General features: G+C 45.6%; 1 protein-coding gene across 2 annotated transcripts; it reads left to right on the top strand.

The window, feature by feature from the left end:
- The first annotated feature begins 2,501 nt into the window (after positions 1-2,501).
- ZIC3 (Zic family member 3) lies at positions 2,502-14,001 on the top strand. Of its 2 annotated transcripts, none has more exons than XM_036443532.2 (3): positions 2,502-4,090; positions 5,183-5,346; positions 13,447-14,001. In XM_036443532.2, the coding sequence occupies exons 1-3, from the start codon at positions 3,028-3,030 to the stop codon at positions 13,594-13,596; spliced, it is 1,377 nt and encodes a 458-aa protein (XP_036299425.1). In that variant the 5' UTR covers positions 2,502-3,027; the 3' UTR covers positions 13,597-14,001. The 2 variants fall into 2 exon arrangements, with proteins under 2 accessions (XP_036299425.1, XP_036299424.1); XM_036443531.1 differs by lacking the exon at positions 13,447-14,001 and adding an exon at positions 6,186-8,505.
- The last annotated feature ends 1,226 nt before the right edge of the window (positions 14,002-15,227 follow it).

Genomic DNA, 15,227 nt, shown 5'->3' with positions numbered 1-15,227 from the left:
AGTGACTACAGAGCACGTGTTGGAGGCAATTAATTATCGGAATGTGGCCATATCAAAACGGACACTGGGCAACCGGTAGGTCTATGGCGGCAACATCCCCCCAGCACAGTGCTTGGGACCCCTCTCCACAAAGGAGCAAACTGGGCTCCTTGGGCCGCCCTTTTTCCTCAGCTTTCCCTTTTCTAGCCTGACTGCCCGCCCTGACTCCCAAAAGGAGCAAGGGCTGGTTCTGGGGATACCAGACAGTGATCCCCAGAAACCCTTGGGCCAGCTAGGGCTCGACAGCCACCGCCTCCCCGCCCCGAGCCTTGAGAATCGCTCTCCTCGGGCACTGCGAGGAAATTCAGACTTTTCAAACCAACCACCTCCGAGGGTGCACGCGGGTAGATGGGAGGTGAAAAAAGGTAAAAGAAAGGAAAAGATAAAGGGGGAAGTGAAAAGAAAGGAGAAAAAGAAAGAAAAGCGATTCTCCCTTTCTGTAAAACTGACTCCAGGGAATTCATTTGCATGATTTAGGCGTATTTGTTCTTCTGTGAACCCCACTCCCTCTTCCCCACCCAAAGAAACCCTCTGCTGAGCGCCACTGAAACCTTTCTTGGTGAGCCAGTTCTCAGTAAACGTAATAATTCCAGTTAGCAGTGAACTCACCTTCCAACCTCAGGAGAGAGAGCTCTGGATGTAGAGGGAGAACTGGGGCAAGTTTGATGGGAGGGGGTTACTATGGTAAGTGTGCAATCAGCATGATCTCGCCCAGCAAATAGGCTAAGAAAGGTAAAGTGTCGGCCGAGCCAGGCGGATTGAGTGTGTGTGTGTGTGTGTGTGTGTGTGTGTGTGTGTGTGTAAGGGGGGGGGGGCGGAAGTGAAAGGCTGCAGTTTATAAAGCGCTGCTTGAGGCGGTCTCTCCAAGCGCCTCTGAACTTGATCAGATGTTGTTTCCTACAGAGAGATGGCGGCCAGGCTGCGAGGCAGCCTCAAGGTTCAGACTTTGGGGCTTGGCCCTGTTAGGATGTGACAATCACAGCCGTAGTTTTGTTGTTGTTTTGTTTGCCTTTTCTTCCCACTCTCACCCTCCTGCATTCTTTGCAAATGCCCTTCAAGACTCCCCCCCCCCCCCCCCCCCCCCCCCGCAAAATAAAAAAGAGTGGATTTATAGCGTTGTCTGAACTGGTCAGAAAAACCTTGCACCAGACAGAAGGGGGTAGTGATCCCACATACTACCCTGGAAAGTAAATCCCTAAGGGGTAAGAAGTCCACTTGCTGCTCCCGGTAGAAGTAAAAGAGAGCAAAGTCTTAGCTGTTCCAAGGGGGTACATTTTTACCTCACAGTCTTCATTCTGGCCCCCAACGTTTGCTTTTGAAAATGTTGAGACTTTGAAGCTAATTAGTCCTGTGGTTTGAGAACTGCACGGATCCTATTTGTGTTTAATGACTTAGCAATGTGTGTATTTACTTTCTTGTGTGCATGTTTTGTGTACATCGGCTAAAGATATTCGCTGAATATTTAACATTGGTGTGTGCATTTGCTTCGTTAAATGCGTGTATTGACTTTGTTGTGTGTCTGTTTACTGTTTTGTGAGTAGCTTGTCATTTTACCGGGTTGTGCGCTTACTGTTTAGTTGTGTGTGTGTGTGTGTGTGTGTGTGTGTGTGTGTGTGTGTGTGTTCAGTGTGGCGTGTTCGTGTTTACTGTGTTGCTTGCATATTTCTGGCTGTGTGCGTACGTTTATTGTGTTATATATGTTTGGTGTGTTAGTTTACTGGGTTGTGCGCTTACTCTTAGTTGTGTGTGCATATTGTGTTATATGTATTTGGGGAAGAGGGGAGCGGCAAATATAGCCATTAGGCGCAAACTAAAGACTCAACGCTAGGTTCAGAGGGAAGAGAATCAGTTATAATTGCAATCGCTTCTCCTTGTTTGGAGGCAGCAGCAGCTCAGGGCACAGACGGCGAGCTGGACAGCCTCAGTTCGGAGTCTAGAGTCTAGAGACCATCAAAGCCCATAGTGGTGGGTAGGGAGGACGCAGCTAGTGGGCCCTGAGCCTGGAACTGCTGCGCTCGCCTCGGGATAGGCGCCCTGCGGTCTATGAGGAGGTTCAATCTCTGGGTGATGAGGGACTCGAGGGGCAAAGAGTTCATTTGGTCAAAGCGGGTACAGCGCGCGAGAGGGGACGGAATGAAGAGGTGGAGAAGCCAGGCTCCGCCCCGCCGGTCGTTGGCTGGAGCCTGGTCCCCGTTCCCTACAGCAGCGCAGCCTGGCCGAGCCCACTCGCGGGCGCCCGGCAGCAGCCGCCTCACCTGCCAAGCGCCGGGCCACGGCCCAATCAGAGGCGATCGCTTGGAGGAGGCTGCCATGTTCCCCACTCGGCGCTGCCAATCAGTGTGGCGGCGGCCAATGGGCTGCAGGGCCGGGGGTCAGGTGACTGGGTGCCAGCTGGCTCCCCATTGGCGCGCGCCTCGCGGCCTCCCGCTTGGTTTATGTGAAAGGAGTGAGTGATTGACTTGATCAGTCCAAGGACATTACTCCGGAGGCGAAGAGGCTGGAACTCGCGCAGCGAGCGGTGCAGACCGAGCTTGCCTCCTGCCCGCTGCCGCCCGCTGGCCGGGAGCCGGCTCCGCTATTTGGCGCAGCCCAGCCCGGGGCCCCTCTGTTGGGCTCTCTGGGAGAGGAGGAGTGCCTGGGACAGGATTAGAGAACTCCGCCCTCCACTTGTTATTTTGCTTATTTTTCTTTGTGCGCTCCTGTTAGTTTCTTAAACCAGATCTAGTCCCGGAATCTTTCTCCTCACTTCCCTTCCTCCCGTCCTCCCCACTTCAGCTCCCTCTACTTCCCTTCCTCCCTCCTATCCTTCTGCAGGAGACTCGCAGCGACGGAAAGTTGCAGCCCCTGGTCCTGCCTTGGGGGTCTCCCGGCTGTGTCCAACTGCCGCCACCCCTCTCCGACTACAGCGCTTCGGAGATCTCCTCTGCCCGCTCCGTCGCTCATTGCAGCCGGATCGCCAGTGCCCAGAACGCCCCCCGCCCCCAACCCATGACGATGCTCCTGGACGGAGGCCCGCAGTTCCCCGGGCTGGGAGTGGGCAGCTTCGGCGCGCCGCGCCACCACGAGATGCCCAGCCGCGAGCCGGCGAGCATGGGGTTGAGTCCCTTCGGGGACTCTCCCCACGCCGCCGCCGCCGCGGCCGCTGCCGCTGCCTTCAAGCTGAGCCCCGCCGCGGCTCACGATCTATCTTCTGGCCAGAGTTCTGCATTCATGCCACAGGGTTCGGGTTACGCCAACGCCCTGGGCCATCACCATCATCACCACCACCACCACCATCACCACACCGGCCAGGTGCCCAGCTACGGCGGTACCGCCTCCGCCGCCTTCAATTCCACGCGGGACTTTCTGTTCCGCCAGCGCAGCTCCGGGCTCGGCGAGGCTGCCCCGGGTGGCGGGCAGCACGCGCTCTTCGCTGGCTCGGCGAGTGGTCTGCATGCTCCAGCTGGCATCCCCGAACCACCAAGTTACCTGCTCTTTCCCGGGCTGCATGAGCAGACCCCCGGGCACCCGTCGCCTACCGGGCACATGGACAACAATCAAGTGCACCTGGGGCTGCGCGGGGAGCTGTTTGGCCGTGCGGACCCGTACCGCACGGTAGCCAGCCCGCGCACGGACCCCTACACGGCCGGCGCGCAGTTCCCCAACTACAGCCCCATGAACATGAACATGGGCGTGAACGTGGCGGCCCACCACGGGCCTGGCGCCTTCTTCCGTTATATGCGGCAGCCCATCAAACAGGAGCTGTCGTGCAAGTGGGTGGACGAAGCTCAGCTAAACCGGCCCAAGAAGAGCTGCGACCGGACCTTCAGCACCATGCACGAGCTGGTGACACATGTTACCATGGAGCATGTGGGGGGCCCGGAGCAGAACAACCATGTCTGCTACTGGGAGGAGTGTCCCCGCGAGGGCAAGTCCTTCAAGGCGAAGTACAAACTGGTCAACCACATCCGAGTGCACACGGGCGAGAAGCCCTTCCCATGCCCCTTCCCGGGCTGCGGGAAAATCTTTGCCCGCTCCGAGAACCTCAAGATCCACAAGAGGACCCATACAGGTAAGGGTAAAGGGAGGCGGACGCGGGATTCATCGCCGCACTGTGCCGGGGGAGTCGATGTACAGCGACAGGGGTGATGGCCAAATAGAGGGGCGGTGCCCCTCCAGGGCCTTTGGGAAAGGAAGGTTGTCAGTGTCCCTCTATCTCTCCCCTTTCACGCCCCACGGCGCTTTTGCCTACTTCTAACTTCCCGGGCAGACGGCTCTGTGGTCTTTGGAACTAATTGGAACCTTCTCGCGCCCAGGGACAAACTGGCGCCGCCTCTTTTTGTCTCCCTTTCTGGGTTACTAGGAAGGGACTACGAATGTGTTGAGAGCCTATTGCTTACAAGCAATTTAGCTTTCGGCACACATTCGGGAAAAGCAACCATAGAAATGCTAATGAAAGCTAACTTTCGGTTACTTCCGCTCTTTTCTACCGGTGATTGGCACGTCTCCTAATTAAATGACTGATACTTTTGTCAAACTATTTTTATTTGGAGTTCCAGGTTCAATTCAGTCCTGCGGGAGGAAAGCTAACGTAGAAAAGGCATCACAGTTTCGTGGCTTGCTCAGAACGTCTTGTAAACTGTCTGGAAGTCCCTGGATTGATATAGTTTTCTTTTTGAACATTAAGTACGACGAACCAAGCTTTTTAATCCCGAGTTTAGCAAAATCGCTGCATTTGAAAAAGGCAAATTAACAGGTACAAAGAACGAACTGAATGGGATTTGCCCGTCCTGGTTCATTGTCCCGCCTGGGATTGGTTATATCTACTAAGCAGTGGCAGAATTTGGCCGCGCGTTGGGCTGGGTAGGGTGGATCCACAACTTAGGGAAAACTTTGGAGGAGCCCGGTGCTTTCCTATCCAGAGCGAGAACAAAAGGATCCGCAAGTTCTGGACCAGCCCTGCCCCACCCCGCGCACCACTCCCAAACCAGTAGGCTTAACCAGCACTCTCCGTTTTTCTCCAGGGAAAAGAGAAGCTACTGCCGCCCCCAGTCGGCGCTCCCTCTCCCGGAAGATCGCGGAGCGCTCGGTCTCCCGCTGTTCCGCTCCAGGAAGCTCCTGGCCTGACCATGTTCCCTCCCCTTTGCATTTTTGCCTTTTGCAGGTGAGAAACCTTTCAAATGTGAATTTGAAGGATGTGACAGGCGCTTTGCCAACAGCAGCGACCGCAAGAAGCACATGCACGTGCACACCTCGGACAAGCCCTACATCTGCAAAGTGTGCGACAAGTCCTACACGCACCCTAGCTCCCTGAGAAAGCACATGAAGGTAATTACCTCTTTATTAGCGGTCGGCGGTTTATAAACGCTAGGCCCAACACCGGGGCCGCGGAATATAAGCGCCCGCGCTGCCAACCCCGTACCCTCCACGTTAGATCCCATTTGCTCCAGAGATGACACCTTGAATCCATATTTAGGATCCCGGAGGTGGGTGGGGGAGAGCACTGTGGGGAGGTGGGGGGAGCGGGGCAGGGGGTGGGGGTAGACAATCAGTTGTTTACTGAGAGGCTCTAAACGAGCTCGCCAGGGCTTGAGGTTTCGGCAATCAGTCGCCTCTTCTGCGCTCAGCCCGCAGTGGGAAACTGGAGTGCGAGAGTGTAGGCGCCGAACCCCGAGGGTGGGTGGTTCGGTTCATTGGCTTTCCATAAAACAATAGGGCTCAGAAGCAAGGTCTGATTTCTATGAAGTTGTCTGAGACCTTGCAGCGCCTAGGGCGCCTGTGCCACTTTTCTCTGTACCTGCTTTCCCAAGCCAAACTGGGCTCGGTGAAATCTGGGCCCGGAATATTTTACGTGGCCCTAAAGACCAAGTGCTTATCCCACTCCATCCGCGGAGAAAGCACTTTGGAAGGAGCGTGAATAATACAGAGCTCTGTCCCTTTTCCACATGTCAATATTAGGAATAAAACTGTCGGTGAACATCGCCAGGGTTTCTAGACATCGGTAATACGGAAATTAAAAACAAGCCAACGAAATCAGCAGCGTTTCTCTCTCTCTTTTTGTTTTAAGTGGGACATTGCTCTTACTGTGCTCGAATTCTGCTCTTGTATATGCTTGCACAATGCCGGTTGGAATTATATTCATTATAATATATACATGTTAATTTTAGGTTCATGAATCTCAAGGGTCAGATTCCTCCCCTGCTGCCAGTTCAGGCTATGAATCTTCCACTCCACCCGCTATAGCTTCTGCAAACAGTAAAGATACCACTAAACCCCCTTCTGCAGTTCAAACTAGCACCAGCCACAACCCTGGACTTCCTCCCAATTTTAACGAATGGTACGTCTGAGGACAAACACAAACCCTGATAACCATAAAATGGACCAAATGCATTTTAAAAAGAAAACTGAGGCCAATCAAACGGAAATGGAGTTTTAAGGCAAGAGGCCACATATAGGGCAACATCTTGTTCATTGTAATTGTCTAGGAAGGTTTCTGGGTAAAATCCAAAAGTAGGCATGCCCTTTCTCAGGATTAGGAAATATGTTTTGGCATTTGAAAGATTAAAAAAAATATTTTCACTGCTTTCTCTCTCCTTTCTCTTGCATACCCCATCCCTAAACTCTTTCAGTTCATTTTAATACTTGTCCTGTTTTTTGAGAGGAAGTTATAGAAGGCTTGGTGGTGGTGATGTTAAGCTGATTCTTCGCCTTAGTGGTGATTGTTTAAACTCTCACAGTCTTAAACTGTGCCAAAGTCCTGTTATGTCTTGAACTTTTTCTCAAAGCATTACTCTTGTGAATGTATTTTTGTCTAATGGGGTCAAAACTGTTGGTCAGTATTTTTTTCAGGCTGAGGATGTGATGTTACTCTACACAGATTGTGACATTTAGTATACAGTTGCCTTTTGTAATAACTTTTTTTTTTGTAAATACATACTCATGGATGCCATATTTATCGTTGTAATTTAATTATTGCTACAAGTGCCGGGAACTGAACAATATTTATGGATAAGTGTTTTCTAACAAATTCTGTACAGCTGTTGATTATAACTGCGTTAGCATTAAATTTTATTGTTTTGAAAGAAGAACAAAATTTACAATTTTTGAACCACTGACTCCTTTCTCTTGTTTTGTAACAGCCTCCTAAAAAGAGGAGATTCGAGCAAATGAATCTTATCTGTTGGTATTTATAACTCAGATCCATTTTTTAATTGTTAAATTATTTTTCTACTGAGGTATGACACTTACAGTGTCAGTTTCCATCTGGTAAGATCATCCTTTCTTTATCTCTAGCTCAGATGGTTCTTTAACTGCGAGTTTAAATGTGCTTGTCCCCAATTTTCGGCATGCAAATCAAATATTACTGATCAATCCAGTTAGTGGCCATGACATCTCAATCTTGTACTTCAAAGACTGAGAAGCTGGATTTAATCATCCCTGCCCTACATATATAAACATGAGGTAACCTAATGAGTTTTATGTCCCTTGCTTTTTTATTACCTTACATAAAAATGAACATCTAGGCAGGATGCATGTCCATCTATTCTATTGAGAGATTACCCATACACCTATATATGTTTGTATCTATGACTTACCTAATCTGCCTATCAAATCTATCTAGCTAGCTAGCTATATATTTTTAAAAGTAAGCACATCTGAAACAGTGGTGATGAGTAAGGCCAGTTGAGCCTGCTTACTTATGGTTAAAGTGCTTCTTAAAAAATAAACCATAGTCCATTTACAATTTGGGAAGGTAAAGTCTGATTTGTTTTGCTGTATATAGTTCAATTCGTAATTTTCACAATTATTCATAATCTTTTTATAGTGGTATAATAACTGCAGCAGTTCTGAAATTATATTATGGAAAGAAAAATCATTTGCAAAATGTGTATTTTTAAAGTTCATGGTTTGTAGGCAAAGATGTTAAAAGCATTGTTTCCATTAAAATCAATAATAATGAAAAATGGTTGTTTGCTTTGTAATAAAATATTAACAATCCATTTAATCTTTAGTGAAGCAACTCATTTGGACAATTTTCACAGTTATATAAAAAAGAAACTGCTTACTATTTTGGGGGGATTGGAGTGGGTAGAGAATTAAGATTTCTTTTACTAATTTAGGGTGCTGTTTAATATTGAGAGCCCAATCTCTGCATGAATAACCAGCTTGCAAATCAGTAAATAGAATGGTGGAGATAAGGAATTGTAAAGAATTTAGAAATGTAATGAATAGGCTTAAGTACCCTCCTTCTCTTGAAGGGGAAATGATCTAGGTTTTTTTGGTGGCAGTCAATTTGGTATTATACATAATCATTTTGAATTCTAGAATTTTGTTCATTGTTATTTTAAAAGAAATAAAGTCTTGGCACATGTTATTTATGTTATAACATTTTTGTATTTGGTGCCTGAATTTTTAAATGTTTAATTAAGTTAACCTTAAATTAAAATGCTCAGAACTGATGATTAAAAGAAATTTTGATTCCCTGGATACAGTTGAAGCAGTCTATTTTAAGTTATCTACTGATGTTTATCAACAGACAATTAATTATTCATAGTTTCTAATTGCAAATTGCTTTGGGTGTGATTTTTGTTTGTGGAGAAGGTTTTTTTTTGTTTGTTTGTTTTTTCTTTTCCCACTTTCCTCCACGAGTAGAGAAGGCAAGGGCTTGAATGCCATGAACAGAGATTGGGGTGACTTCACAAATAATGAGCAGGTAACCTGGTCAGTATACCATACAACTCCTACCCCAGACAGTCCAGTCTTGACCTTGACATTGAGAGTGCTGGATTAAATTCCTATTTCAAGATTTTTTCTTTTATTCCAAATCAAAGAGTGTGTTAAATGCTCAGCAAATTTTCAGAAAGTGTATATTCATAATTGACTGAAAATATATTCAAACTGAAGTCTAAATAGTGTTTTTCTTCTGAAACATTCAGTGAACTTTAACAGTTTACTGTTTTCTTCACGAATTACTTTTCTACCCTCACCCAAACTTAAACCTAATCTTAAATGGGAGTAGAGTGATGGGTTCAAATCAAGATTCTCTCAGAAACTAGCTTATTTTCTCCCCTTAGGTATATTAAATATCTCTTTAGGAGACATAAGTAAGAGTTTCATCTTTCCTGAGTAAGCTTGAAATTATTCTACCAAAAACTTTACAATAAAGTTTTGTGTCTTAAGTGAAAGAAAAATGGCAATTAACAATGATGATAACCAATATTAAGATAATGTGAAAGTTTTACCCCTATACACAATTTCCTCTAATTTGGATGTAGCATCATATTTGCTCTTGTCATTTTTTGCAAAGAAAAGTTTTAGTAGAAAACTTTTCAGATTTTCTTCCTCTAATTTGACTCTAGGCATGCACATTTTACACTCATGAATTTTCAGGAAACATCTTTAAAGAATAAGCATCCCTTCTCAAACAAAACCTTGCAACCCTAAAGATGGATCAGCTGGAAAACATGAATGTCATTTGTCTTCTAATTATTACATACCGATAATTTCATTCTTGTTATGGTAAGGTCTTTGTTAAAAGTCCATTACCTTGCAAAATGGGTAGTTTAGCTTAAGATTTCCACTGTTGGGCCCGGAAGGGGGAAGTGTGTGTTTCCACGCAGACAGAAAATTGGCCTTTATTCAGTTTGGAAGGTTAAAGATCAGGATCCAGGCTAAGCGAGGCAGGCATTCTTAGCAACTTCGAGGGTTTGAGAGCCAACGGGGACAGCCTCTGCTCGCTAAGCCTTCCAGGAAAGTTGTGTTCAGGATTCCTTGCCCCTCCCCCCTTCTAGCTGCCTGTTGTCTTATCCCCTGGCTCCCTCTCCTCCCCACCCCAAACCCTCCCCGCAAACAAACAAAAAAGTCCAAGGGGCTCTTTCCACTTAAATTTCTCAAAGAATCTCCACCGCCGTGTCCATACCCTGAAGAGCTGTTCTCTGGCAGCTAGGTGGTTTTCTCTCGGGCTGTCTGACTCTGAAGGCTCAAGTCTCCAGTTGGGATTTGCCCGGCAATGAGACCAAACGATCTGGAAGTCGGAGCGCCCAGGTTCCCTATCCGGACCAAGTTCTTGCAAGTCCAGGCCGAAGCTCAGAGGGGGCGGGGGTGGGGGACCTCATTTCCTCCGGTCAATTCTCTTGCGGTCTTGGCCCGATGACCCTTTGACCTCCACCTACAGGGCCCTTGGCGGCCGTAAGCCGGCGGTCGCCCCGGCTTCGAGGACGCTTCGCGCCCCATCGCCTCCCGGCCTCATTAGGCTGACGGGGCTGTAAAGCAGGAATCAGTCGCTGCCTAATCCGGACCTGGGGTCAATACGAGCCCAAACAATGGTGAGCTCCGAAGGCCACTGAGTAGCGTTGGCCACAAACTTTGTGATCCATTTGGTTTCTTAAGGCCGGGGTGGGAGGCGGCGAGGGAGGGAGGTACTTGTACACCCGAAAACGGCTCCTCATTCCCTGAGCTCTTAAACGAATGTCCTCTCCCTTGGCCTTGTAATCTCTTAGTGCTGGGAATAGGAAGGGGTGTAGAAGCCAGGTTCTGGTTGGCGGTCCGCACGAAGGGCTGTCCCCACGGGAGGAATAGACTTTGAAGTGAGTTTTCAGCGCGCACATGTGAGAACCAGGCCAGGGCTGGAGCCAGGACCTGCTGGGAGGAAAGGGGGAGGCTCAGCCCTGGCCCGGACCCCTCCCCCGCTCCCCGTCGCTCTTGCCTTTTCTAGCCACAGCTGGGGTCCCGCCACCCCCTCACCCCTGCTGACCCTCCCCCGGCGCAGGCGCATACTCTGAAACCGTTAGGTCGGATTTTGCTGGGAGGTGGTGGGGACCAGAGTTGAAAGCGCATTTGCAGCGACACGGCCCCCACAGAGCCAGGAGGGAAGAGAAGAGAGGCGTGTGGGAAAAGGGGGATTGGTTTGGGGGCGGCTCTGGAGTCGTGAACGTGGCGGCCTTATGCGAACCCCCCGCGGAGCGCAGCAAAGCTTAGGCTGCTGGCTGAAAAACTGTCTTCTGGTTTAAACTCCCTTGTTATTTCCCAGCTCGGAGGGCTCACGGGAGAATGTGGGTTGTGGCGGCAAAACGCAAAATTGCTTTTTTTTTTTTTAAACACACACACAAAACAAACAAACAAACAAACAAACAAAAACAGAAGCAAAGAAGTTCTTCCGAGGCATTTTGGGGGTTGGGCTTCCCAGGGGGGCTTGGATATGAAACCTGCGAGAGGGCGCCCCACCCTGCAGTCCAGACTTAAAACCTCCGGACCCCCATGAGTATGTGTGGCGGGGATGTCATTTTGAGTTACAGTGCAAGGGTCAGGATTCCACAGCACCTTCCAGTCCCTAAAAATGTCAATGACTGGACAGACATTATGTTCTCTTCTAGGACAATGGAGAAGCCCATGAACGGATCACATAGGCACCTTTGCCAAACCCCCGTTTTCTGCATATCTCATTTAAACCTGGGCCCATGAGAAATGGAACTGTCGAAGCTCATGTGTGTGCTCTCACAGCTGGTGGTCTTAACAAGAAAAATAAAGAGGCCACAACCCCGAAACTTTCATTCAACTTTGCTTAACTAACTGCCTTAATGCAAAGTGTGAAAGAATCTTTCTGATGGCTCTGGGATCTTGAGTTTATCTTTTCTCCGCAGAAAAATGCTGCAGATTCACTAAAATGTAGGATTAAAAATTGTAGGTATCAACCTTCTGGCTCCTCTAGGAAAATAAGCATGAATTCTTTCAGGTTGGGTGTTCTGGAAGGCCAGCAGCTACCCGAAAAGGCAACCTTCTTGGGCTGATCCCTGCCAAGCATTTGGGTTTCTGAAGGTGTGGGGCAGTTCCTGTAGGGCACTCTGGAGAGGACCCCCAGGTGGGTGGGCAGGTCATTAGTAATGCTGGCCCAGATCTGGGGAAAATCTACAAAACAGTGCCTTTATCTCCGGAGAACAATTGGTGGGGTTGTCTTTCCTCCTTTTCAGTGCACAAAGAATAAGGCTTTGGAGCAAGAATTTGGAATATGCATTTCAGTTGTTGTACTTTCCTGGAAACCCATGGGCAATTAAAATAAGCTTGCTCAGTAGTATTTTCTGCCCTTTTCTTATGTGTGATTCCTTCAAGTCAAGGGTGCTGCAGACAGTTTGGAAACTTGTTTTGAAACTGTCATCAAATAGATTTTACCCCTTTTCCCTCCTTGTGTAAAGTTTCCTTTCTGGGTTCAGCCACTCCCCGAAATTCCTTCAATGGACCTTGGTACTGACATCTAGAGATCAAAGGAAGTAGATAGCGCTTGCTGTATACTTCATTTTTCCTTAGGGTAGCTTGAACCCTGAGGCTTGAGATTTTTCCTGGTTAAAACTCTTGGTATGAAAAGTGTGAAAAGTGAAAAGTTCATTCACTTGAAAAAGCTTTAGCTAATGGTTAGGCAGTTTGTCTCTTTAAGAACTAAAAAGCCAGATTGTCTCTTAAATTAACTTTAAAATCAAGCTAAGCCCTGGCCAGGTAGCTCAGTTGGTTAGAGCATCTTCCTGAAACATCAACGTTTCAGGTCCCATCTCCTATTATGACACATACAAGAAGCAACCAGTGAGTACATGGGTAGGTCATAATAGATTGATGCATCTCTCTCTCTCTCTCTCTCTCTCTCTCTCTCTCTCTCTCTCTCTCTCCCTCTCTCTCTCTTTCACCAATAAAAAAAATTAAAATCAAGCTAAACATGCACTAGTGAACTGTCTCCCTTGGATTCCTGTGGTGTTCTTTGGATCATTTGATATGATAAAAGTTGTCAAATTTTAGAGGAGTTAATTGAATGGAATTTCTGCAAAACTGGATGAATGATAAGTTGGTAGAAATCGTAGTTGTTTGAATGATGATTCCAAAGGTCACTGCTTTTCCCACTGATGTTTGGTTTCTACAATAACTATTAAAATTTGCATCTTAAAAACACTTAGTTTGCAGAAAGCATTTAAATGAGGAAGTATTCAGAGCATTTGAACTAATAGTAACTTAACACAAGATCAAAACTTCTTTGAATAAGATTAGAGAAATTTATGTTTGTTTTTTTTTTAATCTGTTGAAACTAAAGACATCATCTTTCTTTAAAAATAATCTACCAAAGCAAACAATTTTGTGATGGCAGTTCTACCTGTTTACAAATCTGATGAATATGAGCTTTACAGCAACTATAAAAATAACCTTCACCAGATGGCAAGTGTATGATATTTGATCTTTAATAGAATGTACATGTTATCTAATGTGTTTTATGAAAACCCAGCCTATGAAAGACCATTTGAAATATAAAGTGTTAAAAATAACAGATTCCATCATGTTTTATTATAAACTACCATTTGAAACAACATCCAGTAACATTTTACTAAACATTTTTAAAGAGTAAATGTAGCCTGTTTTGAGCTATCTGCAGTTCACTTTTTGTTCTTTTGCCAGTGTTGTCCTGCTTGGTATCCGGGACAGTCTCTAATTCCTGATGAAGAACTTGATACTGATGTTGGCATGCAGCAGCCAGCCCTCCATAACACTACCTATGCTAAATGCAGGGTTAATGCCGAACCTACTGTGCAAGAAATGATTTACTGATGAGGTTTAAAGAAAACCACATCAATTTGATTGTCTGTTATCTTGAAGTGATAATTTTAAGAGTGGTAGCTTCTTCCTTAGATCGAAAAAGACTATTTTCTTCTTTTGGTATATTCAGTCTGTGTTGAGCAATCATTTGTGAAATGAAAAGCAAAAAAGCCCCTACCCTGTATTATGAATTGGACAATGGAGGTGAAGACTGGTCTGTTTCATTACCCAGTATGTATTATCTCATGCGTTGTGTTGACCTTGTTGAAATTCTCTTTCAAATAATCTGCACTCCACACATGTTGAAAACTAGCAGTATGAATGCTTGTTTTATTAATTTCATATGTTTGTGTTCAAAAAGCAATACCCAGGATCCCTATAACTGTTGTTTGACCTAAATAAAACATTTAAATTATTTTTGTGATTATTGTTTTATTACAGTGACAATTATAGCTCCTAAATAACTTTGATTAATCTGTTGAATGACAACAATTTATATTTTATTCACATTTCTCTTAATATAGCTGGGCTTTCACTGAGCGATAAACTTAGGGTGGGGGATAACCCACACATCAAATGCCAATCAACTGTTTTGAGCTCTCACTACTTTCCTGGAGGGATTCAACCAGGTGCTAGGGAGGTCGGGGGAAGAATTCAGAGTCAAGGGCTGATTAGGGTGATTAGAAGAAAGAACTGGAGGAAAGAGTTTGGAGAGGAAAAAAACAACATTTGAACACCACTCTTTGGGTGAGAAAGGGAAAGACAAAGATGAAGATTACCTCCCAGGAGAAAGGAAGGCCTGTGGAGAGGAGAGACATTGCAGCATAGCACATTAAATGTACATTATCCAGAAGCCTCAAATTGGTTCATGGGGCAGACACCTTCAACCATTGATTAGAACACTCATAAAATCATGGAATATAGGTGTTATTAAAACACAAGTTGTTATTAATTAACTGTAATGTTAGACAAGATGAAGATACTTCAGAGAGAAATTCTTGAAACACTAGATCCTTGAGTTCTCGTTTTAAATTTAACATCTGTAATCTAATCTGTGAGTGGCCATCATTGTATTTATTTGACATGATTATTCCATGATGAGTTATAAAATTACAGCCTGATAGAATATATTGCGATTGATTCTTTTGATCCAATTTTATTAAAATTTCTGCTAAGTAGACTGATGATACTGTAATTTTTAAGTAAAGGAAAAACTACTCATCTCCCTCTGATTTTTTTATGTTAATTTATTTTGAGAGTAGGAGTACAGGCCAGTCAAGAAAGATTGTGATTCTTTGATTCTTAGCTCCCTAAAACTTGACACTTTTGTATCCCCCATAACAATGTTCATAAAATGTTTTGTTTTTAAGGAAAAGAACTAAAAACAAAACAAACAAACAAACAAAAACCCTCACAAAAACTTCTTTCAGACAGACAGTGAAGTATTGTAAAAGGATTATTTTTAAAGGTCCTTGAAAAAGTAAACTTAAAAATTTGTGTATGGGTCAGCTGCACCATGATAATATCTCCTAAGTTTATGCTAAGAATAAACAAGAAAATGTCTATAAAGAGCCTGGTACAGAGTCAAATGTTAATTCCCTTCTTTTTTCTTTCAGGTAGCTTTTTTTTTTTTTTTTTTTAAA

This window comes from Pipistrellus kuhlii, unplaced genomic scaffold, assembly GCF_014108245.1.
Source record: "Pipistrellus kuhlii isolate mPipKuh1 unplaced genomic scaffold, mPipKuh1.p scaffold_m20_p_19, whole genome shotgun sequence".
NCBI lineage: Eukaryota > Metazoa > Chordata > Mammalia > Chiroptera > Vespertilionidae > Pipistrellus > Pipistrellus kuhlii.
Note: the sequence above shows the minus strand (reverse complement) of the source record. Positions and strands in the feature narration are given on the sequence as shown.

Excerpts from the sequence above, each read along its gene's own strand:
- ZIC3 (XM_036443531.1), top strand. The coding sequence starts at position 3,028 with ATGACGATGCTCCTGGACGGAGGCCCGCAGTTCCCCGGGCTGGGAGTG. Across the intron at positions 4,091-5,182 it reads CCACAAGAGGACCCATACAG|GTGAGAAACCTTTCAAATGT; the intron begins GTAAGGGTAAAG and ends TGCCTTTTGCAG. Across the intron at positions 5,347-6,185 it reads CCCTGAGAAAGCACATGAAG|GTTCATGAATCTCAAGGGTC; the intron begins GTAATTACCTCT and ends TGTTAATTTTAG.